Genomic DNA, 18,397 nt, shown 5'->3' on the forward strand with positions numbered 1-18,397 from the left:
AATATCTTGAAAAAGACAATACTATACATGGGGTGTACTTACTTTTTCACGTGACTGTATATCAATATGGTTAGAATATGCATAATAGAACCACAAACTATATACAGACTTGGCATTTAGTATGGAATATTTTTTTTGTGGGTGTGAACTTACTTTTTAGGATGTCTTAGAACCAAAAGTTCATTGGAATTATGTTGAAATTATTCTAGATTTTGTTAATGTGACCTTTAAAAGAAACAAAAACCACATTTGACATTTCGAAACAAATAAATTGATCCTTGAAAGTGATGTAAACTGATATCGAACTCAATTCATGGACAGTACTGTGTTAAACTTCTGTACGTTTTCCAGAAGTATCTCTTTATTTTGCACATTAGCCAAAAAATTTTTTAACAAAAACAAAAGTTAAATTACGACTGGGATTACGGACAGTAAAATTACAGTTCAGTACTTCGTGTAACCCCCACGAGTATTCAGGAGAGCACGTACACGTCGAGGCATGCTGTTCACGAGATTTGCCAAGGTTTGGACAGGAATCGCTTGCCATGCAGTGACAATAGCCTGCTGCAATTCACGCACAGATGTCGGCTGCTGGTCCAAGTGGTCGATTTGATGCGTTAATTCTGCCCACAAGTTCTCTATCGGATTCATATCCGGGGACATGGCAGGCCACTCCATATGCTCTACACCACGGTCAGCAAGAAAGTGTTGGATCATGCGAGCACGATGAGGTCGTGCATTGTCATCTTGGAAGACAAAGTTTCCTCGAAAGGCTGCACGAGCAAATGGAAGCAATGTTTCGTCCAGAATGGCCCTGTACTTGAACTGGTTCAGGTTTCCATTCAGAACAACCAGGTCAGTTTTGCCCCCTGCATGAAAAGCAGCCCGAACGGTCACCCCACCACCTCCAGCTTGGACTCTTGGCACTACACAATCTTTGTTGTGGGCTTCATGCACTTGTCTGCGCACTCGGACGCGGCCATCTTGACGATAGACCAGAAATCTAGACTCGTCACTGAAGATCACGTGATTCCAGTGTCCTGGCTGCCATTGTCGGTGCTCTCTGGCCCACTGCAATCGGCACTGGCGGTGTTGTCTGGTCAGATGTGGCTTTCTCAGGGGACGCCTGACATGATAGCCTGCTTGAACCAGTCGTTGGTTGACTAGCCTTCTGAATACAGGCACATTTGTCAGTTGCTGCCACTCAGCCCTAAGCCGATTAGCTGACTTGGTACGGCCATTGCGGACTAACCGGTGCAGCTGGCGATCATCCCTCCTTGTGGTTCTGCGGGGACGTCCTGGCCTCGGTATTGGAGTAGGGACACCCCTCTGAGCATTTCGTTTCAGGATCTTTGACACCTGACCTTGAGTGATGCCATACTGCCGAGCAATAGCACGCTGTTTCATGCCAGAATTTCGTAAAGCCACCACTCCATGACAAACAGCATTGTCAAGTTGACGGACCATCTCCAGAGGAAGCGGCAATAACTTTTGGAGATGTGCAGCAGTTGTTTTCCACTAATACAGAACGCAACAACCCTTGTATACCCGACTGTGAAGCCAATCATCAAATGCACCTGTCCGTACATTTTGCCATGCCACCTGTGATATAATCCTGTTGTTGACTTCTTGCTGCGACAGACAATCAGTGACATGGTTCTTTTAACAAATAAATCACCAAAGTGTAAAAGAAACTCACCAGATTGATATACTGAGTTAAGAAAGTAAACCCAAGTCAAGAAAAAAAATATATTCCATATTAAATGCCAAGTCTGTAGTTTGTATGTGCTAACAATATATGACAAAAATTGACTTTTCAACATGGCCGCCCTGCCACGCCCATTTTTGGCCGTGCAACGCCCAAATGCAATCCCAAACTAGTTTATGTCTTAAAGATGCTGCATAACAAGTTTCATCAAATTTCATCAATATTTGTGACTTTTAGAGCGTAGACGTCGAATTGTTTACAGACGACAGACAGACGACGGACACTGGGTGTCGACAAAAACTCAGCTGGACATAGTCCAGTTGAGTTAAAAACTGTATTGCTCATGTTTGTTTGTGTTGAAACGAATCCTTACTCTAATTCGCGGACCGGTGTTTGTTTGTCGCACTATTCCTCCTACAGTTCTAGCCTAATTACATCCAGACTTTCTACATAGGATTAGCATGGCCCCAATTAGTGTATAGGGGTGTTTCATCTTACCCGTTTGTCTTGGGGGAAGGTGTGGGTGGGGCACGTAACTCAGGTTTTATATTTTATTTTCAGGAGCGATTGAGGGCGCTGTCTGTTGCCTACATAGTCTAGTAGGAAGACTAGGTCCCCCTGCACCCCCCGGAGATATACTTCTAATCAGTGTTTCTAGATTGGAAAAAATGTGTAGAAAATGACTAGCTATGGCCCCAAGCTGAAAAAATGTCCCACATACCATTTTTATGCAAATTACTGCTGCAAATTTTATGCAAAATTATGCAAATTTTATGCAAATTTTTGATGAGGAGTAGAGTTGAGGGGTCTTTGAGGGCTTCATCGAGGTGCTCTCGGTTGCAAGACTGGGTCATTCTGAGAAGCACAGCAGGGTCAGAGATCATGATGTTCTCCTCCTCAGTGAATCTCTCCATCAACAGCCTCTCCATTGCCTCACACACTGTTTTGAGGCAAAAGAGGGACTTTGCGTAGGCCTTTCCACTGAGAACACCTTTGAGAGATCCACTTGTTACTAGTTGTGCCTCAAAGAGAATCTCTGCATATCCAGAACCACGCATCTTGTGTCCAGTGAGCATCCCGATGTAGTTCATGGATGTGTGGAAGGGTCCAATCGTTACTACATGACTAGCAAATTCATTTGGCCAGCGCCAGATGATGGGAAGGGCTTTCATGCAGACACCCAGATCAAATGTATTCAGGACCCATCTCTGACCCACCTCAGCAGTTGCTGCCTCGGAACGCTTCAGTAGCTCACGAACAACTGCGTTGTCTGTGATCGGTCTGTGCCTGGTGCCTGCATGGCATGGCAATGGCCTGCAGCCTGTGCCTGGGCTAGGGGGTTTCACCTCTGCAACTGGTTCTCCCCCACCCAGCAAATCAACAGTCGACTACTGCACGCCTATCCACCAACCGATCACAGACAACGCAGTTGTTCGTGAGCTACTGAAGCGTTCCGAGGCAGCAACTGCTGAGGTGGGTCAGAGATGGGTCCTGAATACATTTGATCTGGGTGTCTGCATGAAAGCCCTTCCCATCATCTGGCGCTGGCCAAATGAATTTGCTAGTCATGTAGTAACGATTGGACCCTTCCACACATCCATGAACTACATCGGGATGCTCACTGGACACAAGATGCGTGGTTCTGGATATGCAGAGATTCTCTTTGAGGCACAACTAGTAACAAGTGGATCTCTCAAAGGTGTTCTCAGTGGAAAGGCCTACGCAAAGTCCCTCTTTTGCCTCAAAACAGTGTGTGAGGCAATGGAGAGGCTGTTGATGGAGAGATTCACTGAGGAGGAGAACATCATGATCTCTGACCCTGCTGTGCTTCTCAGAATGACCCAGTCTTGCAACCGAGAGCACCTCGATGAAGCCCTCAAAGACCCCTCAACTCTACTCCTCATCAAAAATTTGCATAAAATTTGCATAATTTTGCATAAAATTTGCAGCAGTAATTTGCATAAAAATGGTATGTGGGACATTTTTTCAGCTTGGGGCCATAGCTAGTCATTTTCTACACATTTTTTCCAATCTAGAAACACTGATTAGAAGTATATCTCCGGGGGGTGCAGGGGGACCTAGTCTTCCTACTAGACTAACACAACACTGCCCAAATAAAGGTATGTTTCAGAAGAACATGTTGCATGCTTAGAAGATCGCACATAAGGCGGGTATGCAGCAAGTTTGATATAACATGCCAAAAAGAATGCTGGAGCAAACAAACATGAAAGTTGCACGCTACGTTACTTGCATTTCATTCAAAATAAAAAACCCCAATGGCCCAGCAAACCTTTCTGCAATCCGCTTCCCTTTTTCTTGGTCGATCGGCAGCGCCTTTCCCTAGAGCAGCAAAACACACATTTGCAGTTGCATGAACAAGACAGAAGAATTTAACAATGGAGAGGCTCACGAGGGTATATAGATTACAGTAAATCTTGATACCCACTCAGACTCTACAGGGGGGCCTGAAAGTCACTTTACCCCTTCCCAGTTTAGCATTCATTCTTAAACTCTAAAATATTTTCATTGTCATTCTTATATCCAAGTCTTTCTTATCTCCATTGTCATTCTTATGTTACATACTAACATACTAATTGAAAGTAAACCATGGCTTGTCGGCTACCCACCTTGGTATACACGGATTACACGACACTGCTGGTAACCCCTTTCAGTCGTAAAAGCTGATGTGCCGTTGCACCTCTAGATCACCACGGATTGAAAAAATATTTTGCATGTATTGTAACAACATGAAATGGAACACTTTTCGCACCCAGACAGAAAATGTGCTGGAAATGTGCATTTTGATGCACCCTACAGTGTAGGTGACACACACACACACACACACACACACACACACACACACACACACACACACACACACACACACACGTGCAGTACTTATAATAATTAATCAGTTATTGTATCTATAATATGCACTCCATCATACACATAAAATGATTAATTATTGTAAGTACTGCACAATAAAACCTGTATATTAAAAGTTTAATATCAAATGCTTTACTGGGGAGGGTTAAAGTTACTTTTAGGCCTTCCTGTAACAATGGCCTCTCCCACTCCCAAACCAATTTAACACAATCTGTATTCCACCATCATGGATTTGAACACAATGTCAACAGATCTGTCATTTATATCAATTTAACAATAAAGAAGCATCAAACACGTGAGGAAATGGGAAAAAGAAAATTGAGACTAAAACAAGGGGAACATTTACACCAATGCTCGGGAGTACAACTGTACAGTTTATGCAGTGCCCTCTGTAGGTTACATGAGGAACATTGAGAATTTGGCTGGAGTGCCAATGTTAACTCGCGGGCTTTTCGTCAAAAGACGTTGCAATCCATTTTGCATCCACCAACTAACCAATGCAAGCAGATGGGACACCCGAGACGTACGAGACTGTATTTTGTGGTGCAACACCCTTCTTGTGAAACACTGATGGGGCAGTTATTCATGGGATCGGCATTCAACCCAACGTTAGTTTGCACAAAACGAGTGAGTGTGCTATGTCTGTGCAATCTTGTCATTGAGTAAGAAATCACAGAAATCTCAGACTGAGAGAAAAAGAAATGTGAGTGAGAAATGACAAAGCAAAAAAATCTATGCAATGGGTGTGACATTAAATTGTATACCTTTTTCTCCTTATGAAATTGAGACGTCAACGATAAAGTAAATAAAGAGTGGCATACCAAGATCTAGAATGGCAATTGTAGAACGCATAGTCCCGCTTCGCATGCTCATTCGGAAAAAAAATTCATCGTTAACTGAACACGCGACTATTATGGTCCACAGACCTGTATCATCCATGCACCTAATTAGGTCACATACATTGCCATTATCCGTAGCTTTATTGATCAATTTATCGATACTTAACGACAACTTTTGTGCACATCAAGGCTAAATTGCATCAAAGAAGGTGAATAGGAAAATAAATTCAAACAATATTCCCCATAGCTAGTTTATCATATGTATGAAGTTTCACATCAATCTGTGAAGCAGTTTTGAAGTTTTTTACATTTTTATTTTCAAACCAATATGGCTACCAGACCACGTGACCTGTGAAGTCATAAATTTAATTCTTCACTCACATTGGGTCGTAAATCAGATATATGCAGCTCCAGATTTTTCAACAGATTATGGCTGGAATACCACTTCACTGATGGCATCATCGTTTTCACACTCTATATTCCATGGGGAGTTGATGACATGTGCCAAGTCTCAAAAAAAAATTGTTGAGCGGGTTCGGAGAAGACCACTCCTTTCTGCAGCTTCAGATGTACAGGGCTGTCGAAGCAGTTCCTAGGCTTTTGAGCACAACACACACAACACACATATCTGTGCAGTGTCTGAGTTGTGTTGTGTTGTCTTGAGTTGTCTTGTCTCATCACTGAACTACTTTCTCAAACTTTTGTGAAATCGTACCAAACTTCTGGTATGCACATATCTCTCCGTCAGTATGTCCTATGGGTATTTATTTTGAAAAATTGTTCCAATTATTATTATTTATTTATTTTTTGGAATTTTTTCGGGAATTTTTTTTTTTTCAACTTCGATTGTTTATAAAATGTGATATCACGTATATTACAAATACATTTGTGCAAAATAATTGTTTGAATTATGATTGGTTTAAACCATGACAAAACGGCAACTCGGGTACAGTCATTTATCTATATATCGACACATCTGGGCAGTGTCTGTGTTGTCACTTAACGACTCCCTCAAACTTTTGTTTCCGTGGTTGTGAAGTGTTTTTAATAACGTTGTGGTGGTTTGAAATCACGTGGTGGTGAGGTATTTTGAATTATGTGGTTGTGAGGTGTTTTTAAATGACGTGGCGGTGAGGTGTTTTGAATTACGTGGTGGTGAGGTATTTTATAATTACGTGGTGGTGAGGTATTTATAATTACGTGGTGGTGAGGTGTTTTGAATTAGTTGGTGATAAGGTGTTTTGAATTACGTGGTGTTGAGGTGTTTTGAATTACTTGGTGGTGAGTTGTTTTTAAATGACATGGTAGTGAGGTGTTTTTAATTTTGTGGCTGTGAGGTGTTTTTATTACGTGTTTTATGGCTGGCTATGAGGTGTTTTTAATTTAGTGGTGGTGAGGTGTTTTTATTACGTGTTTTATGGCTGTGAGGTGTTTTCAATTTTGTGGTGGTGAGGTGTTTTTATTACATGTTTTATGGCTGTGAGGTGTTTTCAATTTTGTGGTGGTGAGGTGTTTTTAATTTCGTGGTGGTGAGGTGTTTTTATTACGTGTCTTATGGCTGTGAGGTGTTTTAAATTACTTGGTGGTGAGGTGTTTTGAATTACGTGGTGGTGAGGTGTAATCGTCCCAAACTTCCAGTCTGCACCTACCGCTCCCATAGGTATGTGCTGAGGGGTTCTTTCTTGAAAAAAAAACATTCAACCTAAATCTTCTTTCTAAGTTGCCTATAAAAATGTAATATCACAAACACAACAAATACATTTGTGCAAAATAATTGTTTGTATTATGATTGGTGTAAATCATGACAACACAGCAACACAGGTAGTCATTATCCTCAGCTAAAATAAGCCCGTTCCTCAGGTGTTAAGCAGTACTTGAAGCTGTTGGCCTGTGAGCCGCCTGTCATGCAAGCTGTTGACTCTCAGAAACTTGTCTTCTGATTCTGTTGTGGCTTTGGGTCTGCCAGACCTCTTCCTGTCGAGTTTCCACCAGTTTCCAAGTGCCTTTTGATGGTGTAAGAAACTGTACTCACTGACACCTTGGCTTTCTTTGCAATTTCTCAAAAGGAAAGACCTACACTTTTAAGGGTCATAATGGTCTGTCTGTCTTCCTTTATTAATTGCCTTTCTCTCGCCATTATGATAGCAATATACTACTTCCTGCAGTGCAATATTGTCCAAAGAATGCTTCAGAGGGTTTAATGACAGTCTGTTCCAATACTGCTTTTATACAGACAGGGGGTTTGTAATCAAGTAATCAGCAGAGGTTGGGACACCTGCAGGAATTGTTTGCATCAACTTTCATAGTATGGCGGATAAGCTCTCATATTATAACAATTGTGCATTTTATGAGAAAAGCATGAAATTTCTAACATAGTTGGTGCATACCATAAAGATTATTTTCAGATGTGGAGGGATGTCAGATTTGACCTCTGAGGACCGTGAGGTCAAATCCAAAATGGACGCCAGTCCACCGGGTCTAATGTTCAAACGCGCTCAATTTTGGAACCAAACAGTGCAGAAAAACATTTTTCCAACACAAACAAGGTCATTTCCAACTACATTGGGGATGCCCATTCATTTGGTGATACTTTTGAAATCGCCAGAACTCAAGGACATGCATTTAGGTCAAGGTCAAGGTCAAATTACGTTAAATATCTATTTTTATGAAACTGCAGTTGGAACTGCAATTGGAAAAAGTTCATTTGAACTTTTAAAACTTTATTTTTTCAGGTAGAGGGATAGGTACAGAACACCCAAAGACCAGAAATGATGAAAAAAAGTGTTTGCACTGCAAGGAATGATGCAATAACCTCTGAAAAAATAACTGTAGTTAACCAAGTATGTCCACGAAAGCTTACATTAAATCAAGTGCAATGATGAAAATTGGTAATGATCAAAATCTAAGTCTCCAGAAAAGAAGCACAGTGCAGTGCACTTGAGTGCAGCTTTGGCACACTTGCAGCGTCCAGTGCACCCTTTCATGCAGCCACAGTGGATCAATTCATGGCAGAGACACACACACACACACACACACACACACACACACACACACACACACACACACACACACACACACACACACACACACACACACACACACACACACACACAACGAAGGTTCACGAGCGAGCGGCATTCAATGACAAAGGACGGACTATAACCGAAACAGGCCCGGAAATGTCAAAACGAAGGTTACTGGACCTTGAAATGACATAGAAAATAATGTATAATCAGTTATGAGGTTAGTTAGCTACACAATACCGAAAATGTGGTTCGATTCCGACAACTTTGAAAATTTGACATTTGTGACCTTCAAAGGTCAAAGGTCGAGGATTCTGAAATTTGTTGGAAAAATTGTATTTCATTATGTATGTGATAATATAAGATCATGTACGACATTTCACCCTATCAGGAAGTGAACAATGTAATAAAACCATCAAAAATGGACTTTTCTAAATTTCGTGACCTTGTGACCTTGACGCGAAAATGAAAAATCGAGCTCCATGGGGCTAGACACATAACATTGGCCTATCCAAATACTGAAACCCCTGTCAGATTCCACCAAACCCCTCGGAGAAGATGTAGCTTGAACTCGATTACCGCCTAAAAAGACATCTTTTTGGGGCGTGGCTCCACCCACAATAGGCGCAATACGCCCACTCTAGGCAGGACACAACTAGATCATGATATCAGCCTCCCACCCAAGTTTCATCAAGATCGGATGATATCATCGGGTAGTTATGCTGCGGACAGCCAGACACACACACGCAGACAGACGCACACCCATGACGAATATAGTGGTCACTTGATAACTCGTGAACGAATATATTGTTGCGGTTTTGAGAATAAAGGCAAACCCCCCTTTTAGTTAGTTGCACCACAACATGTAGCCTCGCTTTAGTTCGGTTATTTCTTATTCAATGTTAAGTATAATCTCCTTCCCTGTGTTAGTATGCGTTGATGCAGGTAAGTAAGGGTAGGCCTCATTGGGCCTGGAATGCCATGTGCTAGGCACAGGACAAGTCGAGGAGGCCCAAGGGCAGAGCCGGAGGGAGTGGCTGGTAAGCAGCAGCAGCCAAGGGAGCTAAAGGGGAGTGGCCAGCAGCAAGCGACCAATAAGAACTAAGGGGAGTAACTGATGGGGGGAGATCACGACACGTGACCCCCGGTGGCCAGTGGAGGCCTTTGGAACATTCTAGTGGGGCTCCGGGGGGATATAAGCCCCGCCCCGGACCCCCAAGCTCTCTCGGTGGTCGACGTCTCTCTGTGCCCAGATCGCTCTCTCTCTGCCCCCGAACTCAAGAAGCTCTCAGCACTCTCTCTGTAGTCAGCGTTCTGCCCTGCTCTCTGCTGCCTTGTTCTCCCTGGCTTTCTCTTTCGTTTGCCCTCGCTTTCGTGAGATAAACGCCTTCGCAGGACGATCCCTCGCGTGGCCCTGTGCTCTAACGATCTCCTGCCTGGACGCCCTGCACGAGCGCTTCGCCTTGTTAACTTCGGGACACGTTGCGGAGATTCCCGTGCTTGCACGACTGGAGGCCGACGTCCCTGCTACGAACATCCTCAAGGGACACGCCCAACGAGCCGTCCGGGGCGAGCAGCATCAAGCGGCCGCGCTTTGAGCGCGTCCTCCTCTTCCTTCCTTTCCCCGCGTGAGTGAGAGGGCCCTTGTCTGGGCTATTAAGTGAAGATCGGTAAAGTTTCTGCCCTGTGTCTCTTTGCTCTGATCATTGTGCAAAGTGTCCCGGTGTGTACCCCAATTTAGAACAGGTACACTGTATCCCTGCGCGTATCGTAAGAGGCGACTAAGGGTTGGCGTCAGAAAGGCCTGTTTCGGTTATAGTCCGCCCTTTGTCATTGAATAATGTCGAGTCAACGTTTATAAATAGCTTATCATGGCGTTTTCATGGGAGCAACGGCCTCTACCGGAAGTAAAAATATTATAAACCACAACCACGTATGATTAGCTTTTTAAACAGTCGCTAATGCTGTTTTAACACTAAATGAAGAAATTTGGAGGAATCCTGACATCCGTGAGGTAAGTTTTACTTACAGAACTGAGCGAAGATCTACTGTACTCTATATACCCCACAAGGGTTTGCTTAATAACATGACCATTCCTGCCGCTACCATGGGGTTTTTTGTGGCGAACTTTCGAAACTTGCTCCTAATGTTTAACATGAAACTGAAAGGGAGGAAGCCCGGGTCGTGCTCATTTACCAAGCGCTTGCAAAACCAGCCGTTCCTTAATGGTTTTGAATGGAGTGCTTGCACGAATGCTTAAACCACTGGGTGATCTCTCAACAAGAAACTTGGTAAATGAACACACACCCAATGTTCTTGATACCCAACCATAGATAGTAGGGTGCATCAAACGCCCTTAGGTTCTTGGATTTTAATGTCTATTCTCTCAAATGTTACACTTGTTGGTAGAAGTATGTATGCAAAAAATAAATGAAATCAGAGGTGGTCCTGGGTGGCCACCGGCCACTTTTATATATTTAGGGCCATTTTCGGGGCCGCACTATGTAAAAATGTTTGATTTTGTTATTTTACACCCAAACCTAGTCATGTTTGGTATCAAATTGAAGGTCTTGATGAGAGGAATACAAATATAACAATTTTATGCAAAAAACGATGGTTTGATAATTAGTTTGTATTTTTACATGAATGAAATCGGAGGTCTAATCGTGGGTCCCATACTAGTAGTCTAATAATATCCTTTATTTTCTTTCAGATGGCAGATAAGAAGACCAGATTAGCAAGTGCCATTTTTGGTCTTGGCAATGCTTTTACAGAAGCAGATGGTACATTGACAGGAGTCCGCCTCCCAACTTGCCGGCAGGTTCTTCGATGCGTGATGTGGTACATCCAGAAAGAAATATGTGAAGGCAAACAAACTCAGCCACTGAAATGGAAATCTGCCAGCATCGTCCTTATCCAGCTGAAAAAATTCTACACTAAAGCAAATATTCCTATGCTTTCAGACCATCAATGCTGCAAACTAATACTTGACCTTCTTAATGACAATAACAAATTGCGTCAAATACCTGTTTCTCGCCGAGAATCTCCAAGCACTTTGGCTAAGTTGCAAACCATGAATGAACGTCTTGATAAGACCTTTGGTGTATGGACAAAAGATGCAATGACAAACATTAAGAATGAGGAAGATAGAGTATTTTTAGAGTCAATGAAATCTGACAGAGTAGCCTCATTTGGTGGTGTTGACAAGAAGAAAGTTGATAAAGATCATAGAAAAGAAAAACGCCTCTTAGCGGAAGCTTCAAGACGAGAACGTCATGAATCATCCAGTGTACAAGAGATGACAATTAGTTCTGTATGCTCTGATGATAGTGACTCTGCAGATAGCTTGGAAGAAACTGAAGAAGAGGCGATTCCAGAGTTTCAAAGGAAGCGTAGTCACCACAGATCAACATATGCAGGTACATCTGCCTTTATTCCTCATGATATTCTGAAAAGACATTCAGTTGTGTCTGTTGCTACTCGACTAAACATAACTCCTGTTCAACAGGTTGCGCTCACCAAAGCTGTAATTCAAGAGGCAGGAGGTGATCCACGTCGTGTGGCCAAGTCGTACTCAACTGCTGATAAGGCTCGACGATCAATAACAAGTGCTATCGCCAAAGATATTCAAGAAAATTGGATCGCCCCAACAGCTGCAACACTTCACTGGGATGGCAAGCAGATACCAACGCTCACAAACAAGAATGTCAAGGAAGAAAGATTGCCAGTGTTGGTTGGGAATGCCACTGATGTAAAGCTACTGGGGGTGGCTAGATATCCTCCTGGAAGTGATAGGTCATCAGGTGACATCATTGCCGAGCACACTTACACGTATCTACATTCATGGAAGTGCAAACAATCAGTTGTCAACTTATGTTTTGACACAACAGCATTAAACACTGGACACGTTACAGCTGCCTGTGTTACCATTCAATCAAAACTAGACCGTGCTCTTCTGTGGTGTGCATGTCGCCATCATGTTGGAGAGGTAATCCTGGATCATGTGTTTGACGTTCTCAAAATTGAGGCATCAAAGTCTCCAGAAGTATCTTTGTTCCAAAAATTCCAGAAGAATTGGGAACGCATATCGCATGCAAAGAATGAAAGTTTAACCAAAATTGACATTTCCATGTACAATGACTATGCACAACAGCTGCTTTTATCCTGCAAAAACAAGGTTTTAAGCACAATCCGCACAAGCGCTTCATACTGTAGGGAAGACTACAAGGAAATGGCACAACTCTGCCAGGTAGTCCTCGATGATGATGTCACAAAACAAGGAACACTCCACAGACTAGGGGCCATGCATAAAGCAAGGTGGATGTCAAAGATTCTTTATTCCATCAAAATATGCCTACTTGAAGAGCAAATTTCTCTACTACCTCGAGGAACTGTAACAACACAACATCAACAGAAAAAACTGAAGGAGTTTGTTGTTTTTGTTGTTTATATTTATTGTGATTGGTGGCTCATATGTCAGTCTGCTTCAAATGCCCCATGGTTTGATTTGTGCTTTTACAAGACTCTGCTCAACTATAAAGCTGTCAACTCAACCATTTCAGTCAGCGCTGTGAAAGCCTTTGATAGACATTTGTGGTATTTAACCCCAGAACTGGTTGTTTTGGCACTGTTCAGCAATGCAATTCCTCAAAAGGATCGTCGTGCCCTTGCAGATGTGTTACTGGCCATACAACCAGATGAAATGCCAAGCACTCCAAAACACCGCTACGGTTCTGGATATGGCAAACCGTCATTTCCAAAAATTACAGAAGCGACAACCCTGGCTGATCTTGTGAACGAGGACTCGTGGTTTACAGTAAACCTTCTTCACCTAGATATGACCTTCCTAACAGAGGATGTTGACACTTGGCAGAACAATGAGCACTTCAAGGCAGCCAAGTCCATTGTGGATGGGCTTAATGTTGTGAATGACCCTGCGGAGAGAGCAGTAAAGCTCGCAACTGATTTTGTCTCAACTGCAAGAAGAGAAGACCACTTCCAAAATCTTCTTCAAGTGGTTGAATGTGACCGCAAAGCGAGGCCAAATTTGCGGAAACGAGCAAAGTTGGAGTAGTGACATTGGCGTTGTGCTTAATACATTTTCAAACTTTTAATCAATGAAAGTACAATACTACAACACTGTACTACAACTTTGTAATATGAAGAACGATTTTGGTTAATTTTACATTGACATGTAAGGTTGTTTTAACTGTTTGATATTAGGCATTTAGTAAAAGTAGGACTTTACTTTTGTATATAGGTATAATGGTTAATTTTACATTATCTTGTAGTTAATTTTACATTATCTTGTAAAGTAGTTTAGCTGTGGCCCTAAATGGCCCTAAATATATAAAAGTGGCCGGTGGCCACCCAGGACCACCTCTGATTTCATCTATTTTTTGCATACATACTTCTACCAACAAGTGTAACATTTGAGGGAATAGACATTAAAATACAACAACTTTTTGAAAATCATGGGGCGTTTGATGCACCCTAATAGATAGACGATAATCTCTGTACCCCAAAGGGAAATGACCCTTCCTGCCGCTACCGAAGTGAGCGGGTGTACTAGTTATATCAAATGTAACGCAATAGGAACTTCTTTACATGAAAACCAACCAAACTTAAACAAAAGGTGACGATAGTCGAAAGACATTCTCACAAGACCTGATCAAACAATCAGCCAAATATCCCTGGTTTAAAATGATGGAAAATACCTTCTCAGCACGTTCCACAAAATCATCTTTTGCTGAACATATTCTTGCAAATCTAAGTAGCTGAGATGAAAAGACATTGTAATGCATTTTAATTGGTACATTGCTACCAGGAAAGGTGTACAAAACTACAGGGAAACTGAAATCATCAACTTTATGATAGACACTCGTACTAAAGCCATTTTGTCCAACTCTAACCAACACGTACAGATATACAGCAACTGTAAAGTCATTACCACTCTTGTTTGCAATCAGACTATCTGGATAAATCTTGTTATGTCTGTGGAGGTAGGCATGGAATACCGAAAGTTAGAATCGTGTAGGTTGAGAATGCTCCGTATGCCGCAAAGATTATTCATGTAGTAAGTAGGCCGTCTGTCGGGGTAAGGAAAGACCCAAAAGACCCCGAAGACCCAAAAGACCTCGAAGACCCAAAAGACCCTGAACACCCCAAAGGCAAAAAAGACCCCAAAGACAAAAAAGACCCCAAAGACAAAAAAGACCCCAAAGACAAAAAAGACCCCAGAAGACAAAAAATACCCCAGAATGGAGTGCTTGCTCGAATGCTTAAACCACTTGGTGATCTCTCCACAAAAAACTTGATAGATGAACACACACCCAATGCTCTTGAGACCCAACCATAGATAGACTGTAATTTCTAGACCCCGAAGCCTCCAAAGCCAGTCGCCGACTGGGCATCCTCCTCCGTCGTACGAAGTCCTTCCTTGGCACACCTGAGCTCCTCACCACATACAAGGCTTTCATCTGCAGCTCAATGGATTACTGTTCCCCCCTCTGGGCCAGTGCTCCTGCCTCACACCTAGCTCGGCTTCACGCTGTTGAAACCAAAGCTTTCAGAATCATTGGAATTTCCTGCGATGAAGCTAACTCCGAGGGCCTTTCACTCACTCACCGCACGCAAGTTGGTGGTCTTTCTGTCTTCAACCGACTCCTCTTTGGCCTTGCTCCCCCAGCTCTCTCTGTGCTCTGTCCCCCAAATATTCCTACAGGTCGCACAAGATCTGCCAGCAACCCTCTTATGGTTAAACTGCCAAAATCTAGGCTCTCTGCTCACCTTCACTCTTTCATTCCCCTTTTCTCCCACCTCTGGAACAATCTCCCCCACTCCCTTCAATCCCACTCCTCCCTCCAGGTCTTTAAAACAGCTGTTCACCACCATCTCTTATCTTCCCCCATCCAAAACCTTGATCTTTTCTACCCCCGCTAATTCACCCCAGTTACACTTTTTTGAAATTCCAACTTCTTTCCTGGAAGTCCTTGCAGTGTCCATATGTTTTATACCTCTCCCACCTCCCCCCAAGCCCTCTCCCTCCCACAGTTCTCTCGATGTCCCTGCCCTCAAATGTTGTGTTTGTGTCCTTCCCCCTCTCCCCATCTTGTCTACCGCTCCCCTTATTTGGTGTTTTATGTGTCGGTTTGACTTTTTGTGTGATTAATGTTAGCTCTTTCACGAGCCTGGATCTTGTATACACACACAAAAAAAAGAAGACAAAAAGACCCCAGAAGACAAAAAAAGACCCCGAAGACAAAAAAAGACCCCGAAGACAAAAAAAGATCCCGAAGACAAAAAAAGACCCCGAAGACAAAAAAAGACCCCGAAGACAAAAAAGACCCCGAAGACAAAAAAAGACCCTGAAGACAAAAAAGACCCTGAAGACCCATAAGACCCATAAATACCCTGAGGAACCAAAATACCCTTAAGACCCAAAAGCCCCTGAAGACACCGAGGACTCAAAAGACCCCGAAAACCCAAAAGATCCTGAAGACCCCAAAACCCTTAAAGGCTTAAATACTCAGAGGACACAAAAGACCCTTAAGACCCAAAAGCCCTTGAAGACACCGAAAATCCAAAGCACCTCAAAGACCCAAAATACCCTTAAAGGCCACACACTGATAATACATGAACACTTTGGTGTGTCCTCTTTTTTAGAAAGTTCATATATGGTGCCCCTTTTTTCACGAGCTGGCTGGGGCAAGTCTTTCACGAGTGTACATTGCTGGTGCATCGGAGCCATTGTCTGCAGACAGGAGGCTTTGTCAAATGGATGAAAAGATCCAAAAAACCCAAAACACCCTGAAGACCCAAAATAGCCTGAAGACCCCAAAAATCCCTTAAAGACCCAGAGGAACCAAAAGACCCTTAAGACCCAAGAGCCCCTGAAGACACGGAAGACCCAAAAGGCCCCAAAGACCCAAAATACCCTTAAAAGCCCAGAGGATCCAAAAAACCCTGAAGACCCAAATGGCCCTGAAGACCCAAAACACCATAAAGATCCAAAACACCATGAAGACCCAAAAGACACCGAAATGGTCAAAGATGCCAATCCCTTTGATAGGACGTGTGGTGAGGCGCACGGAGAGCGCCGAGTCACGCTAGTTTATACAATTAATCAATTACACGATCTGGCAAGTGATTAGAGTGACAGATGTAAGCTGTGTTCCTGAGTGGCATTTTACATCCCAGGATTTACTTTTGCCCACAACAGGCAATACAGTGCATATTATCTACACAGCCGGCAGGGTCCGGCGATATATCGATATACCGGTATAATTTGTCATATCTATACTGGGGGAAAAAAAAAATCTAAGAAAAAAACCAAAAAAAAAAACCGGATATTCACCAAAATATCGGTGAATCACCAACAAATCAAAGAAAGGGGTTTACAACCCTTAACCACCATACAATCTGTACAACATTTTAAAAGCTTTGTGCACTCGGCCACATCTCGAACAACAGTGGAACATAATCTTTCAGTCATGGTAAACACCCCTGGAGACGTGTTTTCTAACAAATGAACACTTTTTAAGTAGTCAGAACTGCTGTTAAGCTCAATTATGCAGTTTGGCAGTTTCACCAGAAGAGGGTTGCTGGCAGATCTTGTGCGTCCTGCAGGAAAACTTTGGGGACAGAGCACAGACCGAGCTGGGGGAGCTAGGACAGAAAGATAGAAAGACCACCTACCTGTCTGTGGTGAATGAGAGAAAGGCCCTCACAATCAGCTTCATCGCGGGAGATTCCAATGATTCTGAAAGCTTTGGTTTCAACAGCGTGAAGCCGAGCTTGGTGTGCGGCAGGAGCACCAGCCCAGAGGGGAGAGCAGTATTCCATTGAGCTGCGGATGAAAGCCTTGTACATGGTGAAGAGCTCAGGGGTGCCAAGGAAGGACTTCGCACGACGGAGGATGCCCATTCGACGACTGGCTTTGGAGGCCAGCTTGGAAATGTGCTTTTCCCAGGAAAGATCATGGCAGATAGTGAGACCCAAACGCTTGAGTGACAGAACTTCTTGGAGAGGATTGTTGAGAAAGTAGATGGGAGGGTTGTCCAGTCGGTCTTTTCGGAGAGACAAAGAGTGTGAGATTTGTCAGGATTGAAAGACATGGTCCACTTGTTTGACCAGGCTGTGATTTTGTCCAGGTCTGCAGAGAGTGAGGAGGCAGCAGACTGCCAATCTGAGGGATGAGGAATGGAGCGGCAGAGAGTGGAGTCATCAGCAAAGAGATGGAGAAGATTTTCAAGAGAGTCAGAGAGATCATTGATGAAGACCAGAAAAAGCACAGGGCCCAGAACGCTGCCTTGGGGAACTTCAGCCTGAACAGGAAGGGGAGATGAGAGAAAGCCATTCAGGGCCACATGTTGACTACTACCAGAAAGGAAGTCCGCAAGCCATGTGTGGAGATTTAATTTTTGGAGAATTTGAATCCAATCCTGCCATTCAAGATACTCGAAAGTACTGATAAGTATCATAGTAAGAAGTCCAAGAGTGAATTTGGAAGCATACCAATTGATTTGGGGCGACGGCAACATAGTAGATGTGCAGAATTGAAGTACTACTTTGGAGGCGATCCTGGACGGTGGTGATGTGGCCTTCGGTAGGGTAAAGCTCATACCGCCACACAGCCAAGAGAATAGAGCAGTACATTGCATACCGGCTAGAGGTCGCCACAAGTGCATCCGTCTATATTTGAATCCTTACGGGTGGAATGGAAGCCAAGCATCGCCTTTTTGAAATTGTTTGTACTTTCTATTAAATACGGGTTTTGACGATACTAAAAGGGGTCCACGGGTTATAACGCACCACAATGGGCCAAACCAGCATAATGTGGGTCACTTGCCAGCCCAGACACACATACACAAATAACTTTGGTGCAGCTGAAAGGCATTTGGCCCATCATGCCTGTGCTGCACCAACCCCAGTATAGATCA

General features: G+C 43.3%; 1 protein-coding gene across 10 annotated transcripts in view; it reads right to left on the reverse strand.

Moving 5' to 3' along the window:
* The window catches only part of LOC137432409 (ATPase family AAA domain-containing protein 2), a 155,564-nt gene that overhangs the window by 129,952 nt on the left and 7,215 nt on the right, over nt 1–18,397 (reverse strand). For all 10 annotated transcript variants that reach the window (XM_068124315.2, XM_068124313.2, XM_068124320.2 and 7 more), the window contains one exon: nt 3,999–4,048. In XM_068124315.2, the coding sequence (XP_067980416.2) occupies nt 3,999–4,048 (50 nt within the window). The remainder of the gene's footprint in view (nt 1–3,998; nt 4,049–18,397) is intronic.

Source organism: Myxine glutinosa, chromosome 8 (genome assembly GCF_964187855.1).
Source record: "Myxine glutinosa chromosome 8, kmMyxGlut1.1, whole genome shotgun sequence".
Lineage (NCBI taxonomy): Eukaryota > Metazoa > Chordata > Myxini > Myxiniformes > Myxinidae > Myxine > Myxine glutinosa.